This window comes from Candoia aspera, chromosome 1 (assembly GCF_035149785.1).
Source record: "Candoia aspera isolate rCanAsp1 chromosome 1, rCanAsp1.hap2, whole genome shotgun sequence".
NCBI lineage: Eukaryota > Metazoa > Chordata > Lepidosauria > Squamata > Boidae > Candoia > Candoia aspera.
Genome location: NC_086153.1, coordinates 143984892 through 144001784, shown reverse-complemented (window position 1 = coordinate 144001784; position 16893 = coordinate 143984892). Strand labels below are relative to the sequence as shown.

The following is a 16893-nucleotide window of genomic DNA, read 5'->3' as shown; positions in this document are numbered from 1 at the left end:
CTATTTTTAAGGACACCACTGGTGTCTTGGGGTTTGTAATCTGATAATATACAACATCCTAAGGCTCACCCGCATTTCCCTCCAAACACGGCACAAAGATATACCATTAATAGTTTTTGAGGAACATGTCCTCATGCTGTTCCTCTGTTTCTGCTGTAAAGGCCTAAAATCACCTTTAATGTTCTGCTGTTTTGAGTGGTGTTTTCCCTCATTCACAACACAAACCTTGCTGTATGAGCAACCCACAAGGCTTCAGTGATGATGCTCCTATTGGCTGCTTGAGGCTGCTCTGGGCTCATCCCTTCCCCTCCACAGTGGTGGCAGGGCTATTTTGGCTTGGGCTGCAAGCAAGACCAGAAACTTGGCTTGAACAAATGTGCTCACCTGTACTTTGAACAGGCCTGGTTAGGTATTACATGGGCTCTTTATTTTCACAGGTGTGCCTTTCTTCTGGAAAAGCTGCATACCTCTTTTTTCAATACATGTTTAGTGGTCTTTTGAAATGGTAGTATTCTTTTAAGAAAAATACTAGAGCTCCAATTGATTTAATCCAGGAATGAGAGCTGGGTTCCCCCAAAGATTTCTAGCTGCTTCAGTCCCAAATGAGTGCATTACAGATTTTCAGCTGCATATACTGACAGGGGGTTTCACATGGCTGTCCTTCCTTTCTGCTAGCACTGCAATCTCTATGTAGCACTTTGGTTTGGGGTACGCTTGCAGATCCACTGGCATAGTTCTCTCCCACTTCATCCTGTTCCCTCCTCTGTCCCATTGACATTTCAGCAACAATATTAGTGAACACAGGAATATTAATCTCCAGGAAGACTAGCATTTCCATTAAAAACCAACCAACCACCAATATTGCTGTGGTTTTTTTTAAAGAAACTTGGCTAACAGACCAGTAGGTATAAGAGAGGCATGGGATAAAGCAGAAAATGTGGGATGTAGCACAAGGGAACACTGTTGACATGCCTGCAAGCTTACTCCTGCACCATCCCATACCTTCTCAGCATCCCTGACTTGTCAACCAGGATATTTCTAGACCTGGGAATACTGATCTTCTGGAAGATTGGCATTCCCAATACCCCAAAGGCTTTTCCCACATTCAATAAGCCACTTTTGTCTTAAGTTTATCTGTATGCACCCATTCCTGCTCCACTGAATATTACGGAGAGCAACTGATAGGTTTTTCTTGCCAGTAGCTGATGCTGAATGGGAGGGGAAAGGAAACTAAGGAGTCCATCAGGCACTGATGTGGAACTGTCTTGCTTTACATTTCTAAGGAATGCGCTTCTCCCAAGCCTTGCTGCTGAGGCACATCAAAGCTCAGACATGGAACACTACTATTTACGTCAATGTATTTTTCTGCTAACTTGACGAATGTACTAATGTGGCTGTGAGGAAGTATCCTAAATCTTTGCAAGTTGAATACCAGTTGCTGGGCTTAAATTGCCACTGTATTTTATTAGCACCTTTTTCTTCTTCTTTTAACCTTGCTCCTGTCTCCCTATAACCTGGGGTGGGGGGTGCGGGGGAGGGAAAAAGGTTCTGGAATGAGTACCAGTAAATTACTGTTGCTTTCATCCTGGGCTGTACTAGTTTGGTGGACAAGCCCAGTGGTGGTGTGATGAATAGGTGGGACACATCAACTCTCCTCGCAGAAGCTGTATAAATGTTCATAAATATATAACTCATAAGAAGAGGGTCAGCCACTTATACGATATTACACAACAGTCAAATTATGCCCCAAGGATATACTAGCATTTTCAGAGTGGGGAGGGGGAGAAAATGTATGGTAATTAAGGGCTTTAATTTCTTATGCATTTATTTAAATGCAAATATAAATTTAATAGTCCTAATATTTAGGTAACCAATCCACTGAATCACTGTAATGCATATTTATTTGAGAACTGAATGGAACTTATTTTTAAGTAAGGATATTTACATCCAATTCCACCAATCTCTATTCAGAAATGATTGTTTTCAACAGGATAAATCAGTATAACTTGAAGAAATGTTTAATTTTGTCCTAAAAATCACGGCTTTATCTTGAACAAAAATGTATTAATGTTGTGCCAATAAACAGTATAAGTTCCTTAGTGAAGGTTCAATTGCTTTGAGCTGTCTGGTTCTTCCTCATTCCCGTTCCACAGATAGTTGCAGAAAGGTAAGCAAGATTGAGAACCACTTAATTTTTTTTTTTTGGCAATCCTGTACATGTATGCAGTATTCAGAAGCCATAAAAAGCGCAACCTTAGGGAACACTTAAGTACTAACATGAGAACTGCAGCCTTAAGATCGTCCTGAAAGGCAATTTTTATATTTCGCTGCTGCTTCACCTTATTCTTCCATTTTTCCTCTCTGCATCGTCTACGTGCCCAAGCGAAACTGCCAATTCTTATATCAGATGCAACGGATTATATTTCACAAAGGATATCCTAGGATTTTTGTGTTCGTCTTTAGACGTGCAATCCTATGGACGACTACTCAAGTCTTCTGACATCCAGTGGGATTCAACTCCTAGGTAAATATACAGAAACTGCAGTCTAGCACCGAATCAGACTCAATCAAAAAACCCGTTTGAGATCTCTACAGAAAGGCAAATCTTCCTCCCAGTACCTCACCACGACGGACACCCGCTCTTTTGCGGACAGACAGCGAACCGACTTCTCCAAATAATAGCGCCAAGATTCGTAATTCGATGGGGCCTAACTGCGCCTGCGCGAAATCATGACGTTCAGCGATGGGGCGGAGCAGGGCTACTCCATCTAAGCGGGGGGGGAAGAGACTCCTTACTATTGTTACATCATTTCTGGTCCTCAGCGGAATGCGAAATAGAAATAGATTTGGAAACCATAGAATGGCGTCTCCCAGTCTGTTTTCTTCTGGGACTGTGAGACTATACCGAAGGCGAGCCTCTGTCTATGCAATCACCTGGCGAGGAACTCAATTCGATGTCATTTAGCTACATTCCCCACCAATGGCGGCTTTCAGGCTAGAGCCAGACGTCTTCCGCTCGCGCAAAGCGGCCAAGAAAACGAAACTGAACGAACATCTGGGAAGTGCGCATGCGTCCTGGCCGTCCCGCAATCTTCAGGCGGGCTTGGCTTTCGGGGTTTCGATAGGAGCGGCGCCCGGCTTCGGGAGGGGAGGGGAGGGGAGAAGGCCCACGCGCTTGGCGCTTTTCGTTACGTCCCGACCAACAGTCATTTCGACAGAACCTTTGAGAGGCGACGTTCTGCTTCCAAGTAAGGGCGCGAAGGATGCCTTTTCAAGCATCGGAGATTCCCTCGGGGGGCAACCCCAAATCCCCTTGCCGTGCCCGAAGGGGCTTGGGAACGGGATTGGCCCGGGAGCTGGATCCATGTGGGCCGGAGTATACCAGGGGATGGGCTCTAAGGGAGCCCCTCCTCATCCCGTTGCACTTTGCTTCCGGCAAGAGAATGGCGTTTCTCTTTTGGTGTGAAGACGGCGAGGCGAGAGGTCAGCAATTCCGCTGTCCTCTTCGCGGAGTCTCTCTGCCCTTCCTGGCCACATAGGATGGGGGAGAGGCATTGCCTGCCACGGATCGCCTTTGCAGGAGCTTCAGGCGAAGGAAGGGGATGAGAGGACAGGTTGGGAGCGGGGGCTTTCCCCGAAACCCTTTGCGGTGCGCGGCTCCCCATCTGTGCTCTGCCGCCTATGCAGAAGCGAGTTCCCTCGCATCCGTGAAGTTTGACTCCAGATACACCAGAACTAAACCAAGACCTAACTTTGGGAGTGAAATTAACGAGCTTTGCTTCTGATGTATTTATTGGCCATAGAGTTGCGTGCCCTGATTGGAGTCAAGCTAATTGCAGCCTTGCGGGACCGAAGTGAAGATGGGGCTTTTGTGTGTGTGTGTGTGTGTGTGTGTGTGTGAGTGAAAGAATCGAAACAAGCTTTCATCTTTCTTTTCCTTAAAGAAAATTTTCTTTGCAAGAGAAGGAAGTGATTTACAGCAATTAAGAAACAATTGTAAATTTTGGGGATAGATTTAAAAAGTGTTTGGATTCTTTGCCCCTCCTGGTCAAGCCTCTGGAATGCCCTTTTGAGACATTCTAAGGTGGGGATTTCCTAAACTCCTAAAGGAACAGTAGGGTGAAAAGCAGTATAATGTCAGATTTCCACAAGTTCATTCAGTATAATGGGGGATTATATTTAGGCTATGCCATAATATAGTAAAGCTTCATTTAATTACATGTATATGACTGTTTTAGCAGATTGCTCCTCCCAACTGAAAATATCAGTCAGTGTTGGAAGCTAAGCAGGTTTGGAGCTGGTTAATACTTGGATAAGGGACTACTAGGGAGTATTAAGTGCTGTAAGACTAGGTAGGAAAGTTGAGAAAGTATGCAGATCACTTCTGATTGATGCTCAGAAAACTATATGGACATGCTTATGAAAAAACAGTCAAATTCAACTTGAAACAGACTTAACTTTTTATGAGTTTTTCTATATTTACTCTTTATCAATCTTTATTTATTAGATTTAATCATTGTCCTATAGTCAATTTTAAGGGTGATGTTCAATGAAAACATCAATTCATATTTTTATAAATCAAATCAAAAGAAACTTTTCAATACTTCTATTGAAAAGGAAGCTGAACAAAGTATTATCACAATAAAATCCGAAAAAGGCAGAGAAATAAAGCTGCTTTAAACACAGTTTAATAAAGAAAATTAAATGAATTGAGTGCCTTTTACAATAGAATAATGACTAATATGAGACATTTTCATTGTATAAAAATTTGTTGTTGCCAGATATTGAAAATGAAATTGACTATATAGAAGTGGATCTGAGGGGCTGGGCACCAAACCCAACTTTCTGAGATCCTGGAGGGCTGCAGACTATCTAGTAATATCACCAAAAGAGGTATGGCTGACATTTGTTGGCCTTTTAGAAAAATTTAACTGTATTTTATTTTTGAGGGTTTTAACAGTGGGAATGGGAGTAAATGGCATAATGGCAGGCAGACTACTCCCATTTCCATTATTTTAAACAAAATAGTCAATCCCTGGCCTTACTAAAATTGGTCTTGTGTGTATTTATGTGTATTTTAAAGGTAAAAATCTGAGTGAGAGACTAGTGCTCCCTACCCACTTCCAAAATCTGAAAAAAATTACCTGAAATCACACTGCTGAAATAGAATTATTTACTGCCAGATTTCAGGAGTGCTGTCTTGGGATCCTGTGGAGCCATGAGTTGACTGCTGCCATAAAATATGCATACTACTTCATTGTTCTTTGATCATTTGAAGACTATTTTTTAATTTATAACTTTTCTGTTTAACAAAATATAATTAAAGTGTATCTCTCTTCACTCTTTCAGAATAATTCCTGATCTTTCCCTCACTGGGAATTACACAGCCAGAATTAAACACTACAGGGAGTCTTTGATTTTAATGCAGCATTTATATGCTGGTTCTTAAATTTGTTCCAGTGAGATGAATGGTACTACCTTTGGCTGCATTCTGCCAATGTTTGCGGTTATGCATGGAGTGAGATAACTTTTATTTAATTTTTGCTTTTAGTTATGGCAAGAAGAAAAGAAGGCCATTTTTCAATGCCAGTATCCAACAAAAGAGCTAGGCAAGAATTCATAGAAAGCTCTGATGAAAGCCTTAGTGAAGAATCCTCACAGCTGCAGAGTGACTGTAGTTCTGACTTACAATTGGTAAGCTATAAGTACAAGAATGTAATTTTGAAATTATCTTTAAAAGAAAATTAAAACAATGCTGAAACAAGCATAAAAGAAACCACAATTGATGAAGTAACTAGGTATCAAATTAACCATTGTGAGGTTTTGGGATTTTCTCAGCTTGTGTAGAAGAGGTTTGTGATCCGGGTATTTTTTAGCAATTAAAATGTCTTTCTGATGTACCCATAGGTCTCAGGGGAAGTTGGAATAATTGAAAGTATCCAACTGAAGAACTTTATGTGCCATTCTATGTTGGGACCTTTCAAGTTTGGACCCAATGTCAATTTTATAGTTGGAAACAATGGAAGTAAGTTTTAATTCTTTAATCAAAATCAAAGTCATGGTGTTAGCTTTTCACTGTAGTATGCAGAAAATTTGTAAACATTCTTTTGTTTCTGTTTGGATCTAAACAACTGTAATAAAAATGCTGCATTGGAAAATTCCAAGTTGGCTGTGCTCTAAGAGAACAAATCTTGAAACAGTTTGCTTGTTCCATTGGACTAAAGCTTACAGTATTTTGAGCATTTGAACCATAAGAAACAATGGAAACATAAAACAAGGTTTTTGATCCCTGGTTCTCTATCTAAGGGCCACAAGAATAGTTGAAGTAACAGTCCATGCTGACTGCTACCAACCTGCCAACTACCAGAAAGATTGATGAAAGGGGGAATTTGAAAAAATGGGGGGGAAATCCATATAAGAAATGGTTGAAACTAGCAGCTATAACTGACAGAAAAACAAATAACTGTTCTTACTTTGAAGTGTTAGAGCCAGTGGATAGGACAAACGGCTAAACTCTCATCAGCCTTCTTCAGTGAGTAGCTCACTTCATGCAAGATTCTACAAAAGTTATAAATTGCACTTCATTGCTATGTGTGTTAAATGTTTCTAAACATTATATATAGATGGATAACTGGAAAAAAGTGGTTGTATTACTAAATCACATCAGTAGCATGAATTTCCATTGCAATAGCCAGAGAGAGAAATTGAAAGAGAGATTATCTTTCCTACTGTTACTCTTTTGCAGGGATCTGCCAGCAACAATACTAGCATTTAACAAAATGCACTGGCATCTCATCAGCAAAATAAGAGCTGCTGCTTTGTATAGAGCCAGCAACCAAACCAACCCAGGCTGCCTTTTCAACTTTTTAAGCTCAGTATCAGCAAGTCACAACAGCATGTGCAGACTGCATAGGCATGGAAAACTCAGCAAAGGGCCTTCTGTGCATTTTCCAACAAACTGCGAACACTCAGTACCAACAGGCAGAAGAACCAGAGCTCAACCAAGTAGTCCTGAAAATACATTGTGTAGGGTTTTTTAGCCTATGTGGTTGTATCCTGTGCATGCTGATGTGAAGCTTGTAAAGCGCCTTTGAAAAAACAGAATTACTTGTTTCATCCTGAAGCTCAAATCAGCATAACACAAGAGCATGGAAAGAATGCATACGTAGCTGGACAATCCAGCTTTGTACTAGCAGTCTGAATTTACAACCTTACAATATTGCTAATACTTGTGAATGAAGCACAGTAATACATGTCTTTGAGTTTATATGCCTGATCAGATTATGGCATTGGTTGCCCAAATTAGGAGCAGATCTTTTGCCTTGCTTTCCTTTGGCTCATTCAGATAAAACAGAAAAAAAAATGTTAAGCAGAGCCTTGACTGCTGATGTTGAGAGGCGAAATATATTGGATGCCCCAGATGCCCTGCTCCTAGATGCAGCCTACTCCACATCCTTTGAGCAACCAAGAGATCAGTCCACTAGGAGAGATTGCCATTATAGATCATGCTTTTTTCACCCTTGGATCATACAGACTGGCAAGTACAAATACTTGCCCATCACTCAAGTTTTCAAGTGGTGCACAACTCCAGAATCCAGAGTCTAAGCTTCTGTACTTTACCCAGAGTCATTTGTAAGAAAAAAACCAAGGGCAGAACCTAGTTCAGCATAAGACTGGGTGACCTTGGGCCAGTCACTCTCGCAGCCCAACTCACCTCACAGGGTTGCTGTTGTGGGGAAAATAGGAGGAGGAAGGAGTGTTAGGTATGTTCGCTGCCTTGAGTTATTTATAAAAATAGTAAAAAGGGATAGAATTTAAATAAGTGTCTCTGTGTTGTGAAAAAGAATAGTTCAAAGGCAGCGGATGCTCATAAATCTAAACTCTAATGGTCAAGGAGTTCCAGAATTCAGTGCCTTGCCATGTCATGCATCTATAATTGCTTGTTGTTTTAACGGTGGGTAGATGAAGTTCCATTGGATGCGGACATTGTGAAAGATGAACTGTTCAGATTGGTGGAAGGCTACCTGGTTGGAGTCTAATATCAGCCTTCCCTTCAAACTTCAAAGGAAATAGCCAGAAGCCTTATGGCATTTGTTCATGGGGACACCTCTGGCAATCTGCTGAGATGATTTTGGTGCTGCTCTTTGCAGACCAAGACTATCCTGCCCAATCAGGTGTAGTTTATGGGCAATACGGCTGATGCTGATAGTTGTACCTGATGTATTCGTTTGCACATTGGTGTAATTGTTCATGACAACTGTAAAATCATGGTTAGGTTTTTAATGACCCGACAGCCAACTCTCCAACATGTCACAACAGTCCTCTGCCAAGTCAATCATGCCCAGCGCCTTCGTGTAAAGCAATACTCATCTGTGCCTTGTTCATGCACCATGGGAGGTGTTAGCAGCTATATTAGCGAATGTCCTCTTACTCTTATTCTTCCCCATCATTACATGGTGAAGGAAAGGTATATGCCCATTCTACCTTGACTGCATCAGGTGTCTGAGGTGAAATGGATACTTGTGTCAGGGTCTGTTTCTTGCAGCAGTCATAGCACTTCCTCCTTGAATACCTTGGTGCTGAAGGTGGTTCATGAGAGGATCAGGTAATTAGGGGCAACTATGTGGAGGAGGTAGTAGAATCCAGCACCCTCTGCCATACTGACGTTTGAATCTATTGCCTTTGTATCATCCTGCCACCTGCCCCCAATGGTTACTTCAGCTACTGAACAGCCAGTTTGATTTTCTTGAGAGCGTGAGAGCTGCTGTTTGTTGGCATGGATTGCCTAAAGGACGTTTGGATAATGCCTAAGCCAGTGCTTAATTATCTCCAAAACTGAAGGATGCTTCATTTCCTTTTCCCTGCTGATTACAGTGTTTGCAAGCAGTGTAGCATGGGTCTTCTAGCTAAGATTTGAGGTGCTCCCAAAATATGCTACCCTTGGGCTCACAGCACGAGCCCTTCGGTCACTAGCACTACCGCCTCTGGGCTTGGCTTCAGGGGATTGCCCTAAGAAAATAGAACAATGAATGATGCCACTGTTGTCTTAGCTTGTGCTGGAGGAAGAGTCTTTACCATACCACTGGCTTTTCAGCCTTAGTCATCTTGTTTTTAAATCAAGTATCTTAGCTGTAGGCATTCTCTCCCTTCATATACCTATACTTTTTCTAATGACTCATCTCCTCCTGTTTTTTTCATTAATAGCTTGTTTGAGAAACATTTTTTTCATAGTGGAGAAGGGGTGGATGAAAGGTTGGGGGTGAGGGCTAAAGGTAAATTTCTGTTTAAAAGGAAAGAAAGGTCTGTGTACAATAAACAGCACAGCAGTTCTATCACTGCTGGTTCACATATCAAATTATATTTATTGCTTTCTTCAGGTGGGAAAAGTGCTGTGCTAACTGCCCTGATTGTAGGCCTTGGAGGAAAAGCCACAGTGACAAACCGAGGATCATCTTCGAAAGTATTTGTGAAAGATGGACAGAGGTTAGTGAATTCCAGAATTGGAAGAGAAGAAGCAAGAGCAGTGCCAAGTGTGGGGAAGGAACATCTGGTCTTTTAGCTAGAAACAGTCATTTTTAGGCTGTTTTGCAGTGCCAGGTATGGGGAAGGCACATCTGGTATTTTAATTAGAAACTATAATTTCTTTTGAGGCTGTTTTGCTGTGGGAAGATTTTGGCAAAATTAAGACTTTACTTTCTTAACTATTACCGACACTAACTGAGGATATGAGAAGCTGTCTGAAGTGGACAGCATTACTAGTGGATGGAGGACATATACCTTTCTTCCTGATTAATCTTTGCTTGTTTCTGTGAATCATTGTGACGCTGTATTCTGTCTGGGGTATAGAATAAGATAGGAAGGCAAATTCCGATTTCATGTTAGGAAAAATGCTTTAATGGTAAGATCTAGGATGGTGGTGGGCTCCCCTTTGCTGAATGCTTTCAAGCAAAAACTGGATAGCCAGCTTTGGGAGTGGTTTAATTTGAATTTGTACATTGAGCAGGTGTTTGATCTAAATGGCATCTATTGCGATTCTGTATTCTGAGGTTATATGCCTCAAACAATCAGCATTAATTATTTCTTTGTCCCAGTAGTTCTTGGTGCAATTTAAAAATATATTTAGCAATTAGCAAGGCTAATTAGTAAAGCTTGGCTATAATGCCTGTTCTTAATTTTGGGATCCTGAACTCCCTGAGACAGTATTCATGGATATAGACACTGCACTGCAAGCAGTTAGTCTCTCCATAAGGAGAAATGCATGAGAGGAGGAGGCACTAGCACACTTTTCCTGGCGTCTCCAGCTTGCTTTTAGATCTTACAAGCATTTCAGCTATCTGAAGAAAGGTTTAGATTGCTTCCTTCAATTCAAGATTCATTGATGTGAGGGAATGGATATGGGAAGCTATTCTCCACAGCTTTTTTCCAGTTAATCTGCTCTGGCTTCTGTTATTAGCTGGCAAAACTTCCAGCTGAGATATGCTCTGGATTCAGTCCATCAAAGCTATTATGGCAGTGGCTATGTTCTTCAGGGAATTGTGATGCAGATTTCTGCTGGGTTGCTATAAATATTTAGCCTTTTATATTTTGTATGCCAGTGTTGTCTTTTGAAATTGCCATGCTCAGCTCTTTTGGTACTTAATACCTGCTTACTCTTCTTCTGGTAAGTAAATTTGCTACTCTGTCCATATGTACAGTAGATACAAATTATTAAGAAAGGCATCTTATTTTACTTCTAACTTTAGTTCTTTGAGTGGTCAGTTCGGCAGTTATATGAGCCATCCTTTACCTGCACTGTAGTTGCCTTTATGCTTCTTTCTCTGTTTTGCTTCCATTTATGTGATTGATATTCATTTGGATGCTTGAGCTGAGTTAAAAGATGGGAACCATGCTCAAACATGCAGCTGGAGGGTAGGGATCTGTTGGGTGCCTCTCAAAGCAATAGCTTTCTAAGCTTTCTAAACTAAGACTAGTGCAGTTGTTGAAGCCATATTGTGACCACTTAAAGTACTGTAATTATAAATAAGCACACTTTCAATGGCAAATCACTTTGTGCTTCAGTTCTGCAGATGTTTCAGTAACTCTACGAAATCAAGGTGAAGATGCATTTAAACCAGAGCAATATGGTAACTCTATTACTATAAATCAGCACATAACCTTGGAAGGACATCGTAGTTATAAGTTGAAAAGCAGTGCAGGTTTGTTTATTTTTCACTTTTCAATTTTGAAAATGTTTATACTTTTAGAAGAAAGTTAAGTTCTAGTCCTCAGTTAACAACCACTAGTCCAGCGACCGTTCAAAGTTCTGGCCGTTGCACCACTCCTGCGGTTACGTGATTGTGATCTGGGTGCGTGGCAGCTGGCTCACATGATGGTTGCAGCATCCCATAGTCATGTGATTGCCATTTGTAGCCTTCCCTGCCGGCTTCCCACAAGCAAAGTCAGTCAATGGGGAAGCCGGCAGGGAAGGTTGCAAGTTGCCCCCGCCCCTTTTTTCCCATAGGAGCTCTGCTAGAGAATACAAGACATGCTGCAGCACCCCCTCCCCAACCTGCATGCACTCGCGTGGCACTGCCTCCCTCACTCCTAATATTCACCTGTCCTCTGGCCTGCTTGCGAGCCACCTGGGACTTGCAACTTCTAGCTGGCTTCCCCATTGACTTTGCTTGTGGGAAGCTGGCAGGAAGTTGCAAGTCGCAGTTATGTGAGGTCCTCACTTAACAACCACGATTTTCACTTAACAATGGCAACAGGAACTGCCAGGATTGCTGTTGCTAAGCGGTGCAGTCATGTGACATCGCGCTTTACGACCGCATCACTTAGCGGTGGAAATTCCAGTCCCAATTACCATAGTTAAGTGAGGACTCCCTGTATTGAGCTTTAAAAAGCTGAATTTGTGTGTTGTTCCTTCCCCTCTTCCAGTAATACATTTTCTGTATCTTTTTAAGTTCAGTGTGGTGTGTGAAGCACTCCTTCCATTGGTGTTAATTAATTACATTTTTTGTGAAAATACCATGTCTTTGATTGTGATCCTAATGCTTCTACCCTTGCAGGTCCTGAAGATACATTACCATAGCTATACAAATAGCAGAATATCACCAATTCTAAGACAGAAGGTGGTAGAGCCATATTATGGCAGAGGAAAAACTAAGCTTTAAGATATTTGTACTCAGCCAAGCCAGTTATCTCCCCATCTCAAATCACTATATTTTTCAGTGGGCACCTTAATAATCTTCCTCTCAGCCCACAAGCATATTTATGAGCAAGTTTTTTTTAAGAAAAAACGTTATGTATGATTATCTTAAATGAACTGGTGAACCCCATTCAGATACATAAGAAGGAAGAAGCAATTGTTTTATTTTTTGGTAGTTTGCTTCTGGGGTTCTCCTTTCTCCTTCCACCATTTCTCTTGCTTTTTTTCTGCTTACATATATAATCCAAAGTCAGCAATCATTAACTATAATGGTCTAAATCAGGAGTAAGCAGTCTAGTGCTTTCCACGTATTTTGGACTATAGTTCCCATAAAACGTGGACATTGGTCATATTGGCTGGGACGTATGGGAACTATAGTTCAAAATGTAATAAAAACCATTTTACTTACTGATGATCAAAATGCTGAGTAATGTTTTCATGGTAGCATTCTGTTCTAACTCCTTGCCTGTTCCTGTGGCAATTAGGCAGTTTGGATATAAGTAAATGCTTACAAAGTTGTTGGCATAGTGGGTTGTGTGAGTGCTACACTGGTACTCATCACAATATAGCAGATAAAAATCATAGAATTAAAGGACTGGGTTGTTAAGAGATTGTGCTTCTCCCATCAACTTCCAATAAATGCTGCTATTAGTAATACAGCCCCATTGACAAAACTATTAACGGTGAGCTTCATGTCAGACTTGGTTATATTTGCCTTTTGTCTAAATTACACAGTGAAGCTCAGACAACTTTTTCTTAAATGGGCACATTCTTAGCCTGTTCGGTTAAAAACTCTATAGTTGTATTTTTAATGATAGTTATAGTTATTCTTTCTTATACTCAGGGGTCCTCATTTCTTCCAAGAAAGAAGAACTTACTGCAATCCTGGATCACTTTAATATCCAGGTAACTGCAATTCCATACTGTACTGAGCAGCACTGTATATACATTTTTTCTGTTGAAGATCCCGTTGGTAATCTGGATTGTAGGATCATAGGATACTGTATGTGGAATTTGTAATTGAATTAAACAAACAAAAATCCCCCAAGTTACCAGTTCATAAATCTAAAAACCCTTAAAGACTTAAAATAATATAAATACAATAAAGGGATTTACCGTAGTATGTTTTTCATTAGAAGTTTAAAAGCAAGCTGGACCACTGTAATTATGACAATGCAGTGTGGGAATAGATATGGAGGAAAATAGTTGAATGTCAGGTAGCTGATGGTTTATATTTTTTTCAAAGTAAAATACTGTTTTTGTTGCAGGTAGATAATCCTGTCTCTGTACTCACCCAGGAAATGAGCAAACAGTTCTTACAATCTAAAAATGAAGATGACAAATACAAGGTAATACAGCCACCACATAGTATGATTTGCAGTATATATAGAGTGAAGCACGCTTATGCAGAAAAAATATGGCCATTTGAAGAATGGGAAACCAGTATGTGCCATCCATTCCTAAATTCTGAGTAGCTTGAAGAGCACGGAGAGTAAAGTCTGAAGGGATATATGGACAGTTGTACAGAAGCACCTAAATTCCATTTCCAGGAGAAATTTAATATTGCATCTCGGTGATGCATGTTGAACTGGGGAGTGGGAAAGACAGAGCTTCGTTGAACTGCATTAAAGAATTGTGCTCATAATTCTTGGTCTGTTAAAAAGACAGTTTTGAAACATGATTTTTATGTTTAAGTTCTTTATGAAAGCAACACAACTGGAACAGATGAAGGAAGATTATTCATACATCATGGACACTAAACAAAGAACACATGATCAAGTTGAACAAGGAGGAGAGGTATTAGAAACTACTTGTAATATTGTAGTTTGTAGCAACAATATACCAGTAAAGGCTAGATAAATTTCTAACATAACATAAATAAATGCATTTTTACTTTTTAAAATGTTAGTAAAAACTCAACCAGTTAGCAATGCAGCCTTTGATTAATTGATTAATAAAAGTTCAGTTCAACATAGCCACCATAGTTCAATTATCTCTTGGACTGGCTTCTGCATGGTCTCTTTTTCTTTCAACTTTACTTTTTGACAATGTTTTTCTGGTTTCTTAAGCTCCAGTTTCTCATTATGTTGAAATAGAAATTTTGTGTAAGGGATTTTTTTTAGAAATTATGACTTCAAACCAGTTTAAATACAACCAAATAATCAGAGGAATATAGACACCTCGAGGAATTGCACAGTACAGATCTTGATGATCAGTCTGATAATATGTATGATTTATTGGAAAGGATTCTGAAAAGTCTTAATTGGGCACGTTGTTATTTACTGAATTTGTTAATTTCTTGGAAAGGCTTATAATGCTAGTACTTTATCTTGAGACTTCTAAACTTTCCAGTCAATGATACACATGCAGAAATTACTGTAGTATTTCCTCTGCTGCCTTTTTATGTTTTCTTGTAGTTTCTTGAAGAACTTAGAAAGCAATATCTGGAAAAGGAGGAACGTTACAGAAGTATTGCTGCTTTGAGTGAAATGCAGAATGAACTAAAAGAATTGCAGCATCAAATAGCTTGGACAATGGTAACTGCTTATTATCTGCAAGCCAGTTTGGTCTAGTGGCTAAGGCACTAGGCTAGAAACCAGGAGACCGAGAGTTCTAGTCCCGTCTTAGGCCTGAAAGCCGGCTGGATGACCTTGGGCCAGTCACTCTCTCTCAGCCCAACTCACCTCACAGGGTGGTGGTTCTTGTGGGGAAATTAGGAGGAGGAGGGAGTATTAGGTATGTTCACTGCCTTGAGTTATTTATAGAAATAATAAAGGCAGGATAAAAATAAAATAAATAAATAAAATATAATGTAAATGAGTTTAATTGATTGTAATATTTTGTGAATGATTTTAATTTTGACTTTATATCTTAGGTACGAAATACTGAAAAAAAAATAGAAGAATTCAGAGTTGATGTTGTTACCCAAGAAGCAAGAACTGAGAAATTTGTTGAGCGAGTGAAAGAATGGCAGGTATTTATATTTATATTTATATTTATATTTATATATATTTTTATATATATATATATATATATATATATATATTTTTTGTTGCAAAGCTTGCGATGAAATGGTTGGTTCCCCTGAAACACTAAGATTAATTTTTAAAATATTATTAGAAATTGCCAAAATCTGTAAAATTGCCTGTGTTGTCACTAATTTGTCACTTCTCAGAAAAGCTTCAGGTTATGATCTAGAAGACTACAAAAATTAAAAACAACTGACCTGTCATACACAGGATTATACAAATACCCTTACTATTGATCTATGTTGTCATCTAGCGAAATGAAAGCTAATTATGGAATAATACTTCTATAAGTAAAATGAATTTTTTGCACATAGAAGATTGAAGAAGTGAATATCTAGATCTCTTCTTAATTTGAGTTGCTTTACATAGAATCTGTAAAAAGATTCTCTTTTGTTATGTAAATAATAAAAGTTATGGGAAACAGAGTCCAGGGCTTGTGTATTATAGCATTTAACCATCTAATCACTTGGTTTATATGTAATACTTAACAAAGCCAAATTGAGATGAACATACTTCTAAACAAATGTCAAAGGTTGTTCCTTCTGCAAGCAGAGCTTTATTTAAATCCCGTCTAGAATCTGTGCTACTTTTGATGCAGGTACCTGAGCATAATAGGCAGAAAACCCTGTTCAATTGATCAGTTTAAGGGCAGAAGTGTAGGTGCATAGTATATTTTATCAGATTTAGTACATTAGAAATTTCATATCGATTGCTTGCCAGAAGGACCAGTAGTGGACCACTGCTTTCTCTATCTAAAGAGGACTCAAAGATGAAAACAGCCATACGTTAAGGTGACCGCTATTTATACTAGGTTCAGCCCATAATGTTCAAACTCCACGATAGGTGAATGAGGTCTGAAATATATTGGAAAGCAAGATACAATTGAGATTACATTCTTCAAAATGTTGTAATCTTGTAACATTCCAAACAATGTAGCCATGTTAACCTACCTCATTACTTTCAGATGGATTTGAATATCAATAATTTTTTTGTGTCATTATTCTCAACACTTTATGACATTTACTTTTCAGACTAAAGTAGACGCAGCAGAGGTTAAACACAGAGCTATGCAAGACAAGCTAGAGAAGATAACAGAAGAAGCTCGGACTCTGGAACCGTCATGTATTGCTTTAAAAACAGAAGTACAGGCAAAAAGAAAAGCATACAATGATGCAGAGGTTTGAATTTTCCATCCAAGTCTTAAAGTCATATAATTACAGAGTTGCTCACGGGAATGTAATCTTAGATAGACTTATATTTTGTGAAGTCAGATGTGTAGATTCTGTCACCGTTGATGTGGAGGCAAAAGTGGATTAGGCATGAATAGAAAAACTGAAACACATATGGTCAAGCAGAATATAATTTCAAAAAAGGTTTTGTAGGACCTTTCCACTATCTAAAATGTAGGCCAGTATGTCCTGTAATGGTGCTCAAGCCACTTTTAACACAGACCTGTTTTTCTTGTCCAGGCAGCACATAATAGGTCTCAAGCTGAACTGAAGCGTTTGCTAAAAGATCATGAACAACTTTGCAAAAAGGTTGAAGAACTAAAAAATAGGTGATACTTCTTTTTTTCTAATTATGTTAAATATTAGACAAAGAATGGGTTCTTTAAAAGTGAGATGGTTTTAATGATACTATTCTGGTGGTGGTGGAATTACATCCATCAGCAGA

General features: G+C 39.4%; 1 protein-coding gene across 1 annotated transcript in view; it reads left to right on the top strand.

Moving 5' to 3' along the window:
• The first annotated feature begins 5268 nt into the window (after nucleotides 1-5268).
• Nucleotides 5269-16893, top strand: part of SMC6 (structural maintenance of chromosomes 6) — a 38116-nt gene continuing 26491 nt past the window's right edge. The window contains exons 1-11 of the mRNA XM_063314806.1: nucleotides 5269-5694; nucleotides 5908-6025; nucleotides 9378-9483; nucleotides 11059-11195; nucleotides 13035-13096; nucleotides 13459-13539; nucleotides 13886-13987; nucleotides 14608-14727; nucleotides 15066-15164; nucleotides 16251-16397; nucleotides 16689-16777. Of these exons, the coding sequence (XP_063170876.1) occupies nucleotides 5554-5694; nucleotides 5908-6025; nucleotides 9378-9483; nucleotides 11059-11195; nucleotides 13035-13096; nucleotides 13459-13539; nucleotides 13886-13987; nucleotides 14608-14727; nucleotides 15066-15164; nucleotides 16251-16397; nucleotides 16689-16777 (1202 nt within the window). The 5' untranslated portion in view covers nucleotides 5269-5553. The remainder of the gene's footprint in view (nucleotides 5695-5907; nucleotides 6026-9377; nucleotides 9484-11058; nucleotides 11196-13034; nucleotides 13097-13458; nucleotides 13540-13885; nucleotides 13988-14607; nucleotides 14728-15065; nucleotides 15165-16250; nucleotides 16398-16688; nucleotides 16778-16893) is intronic.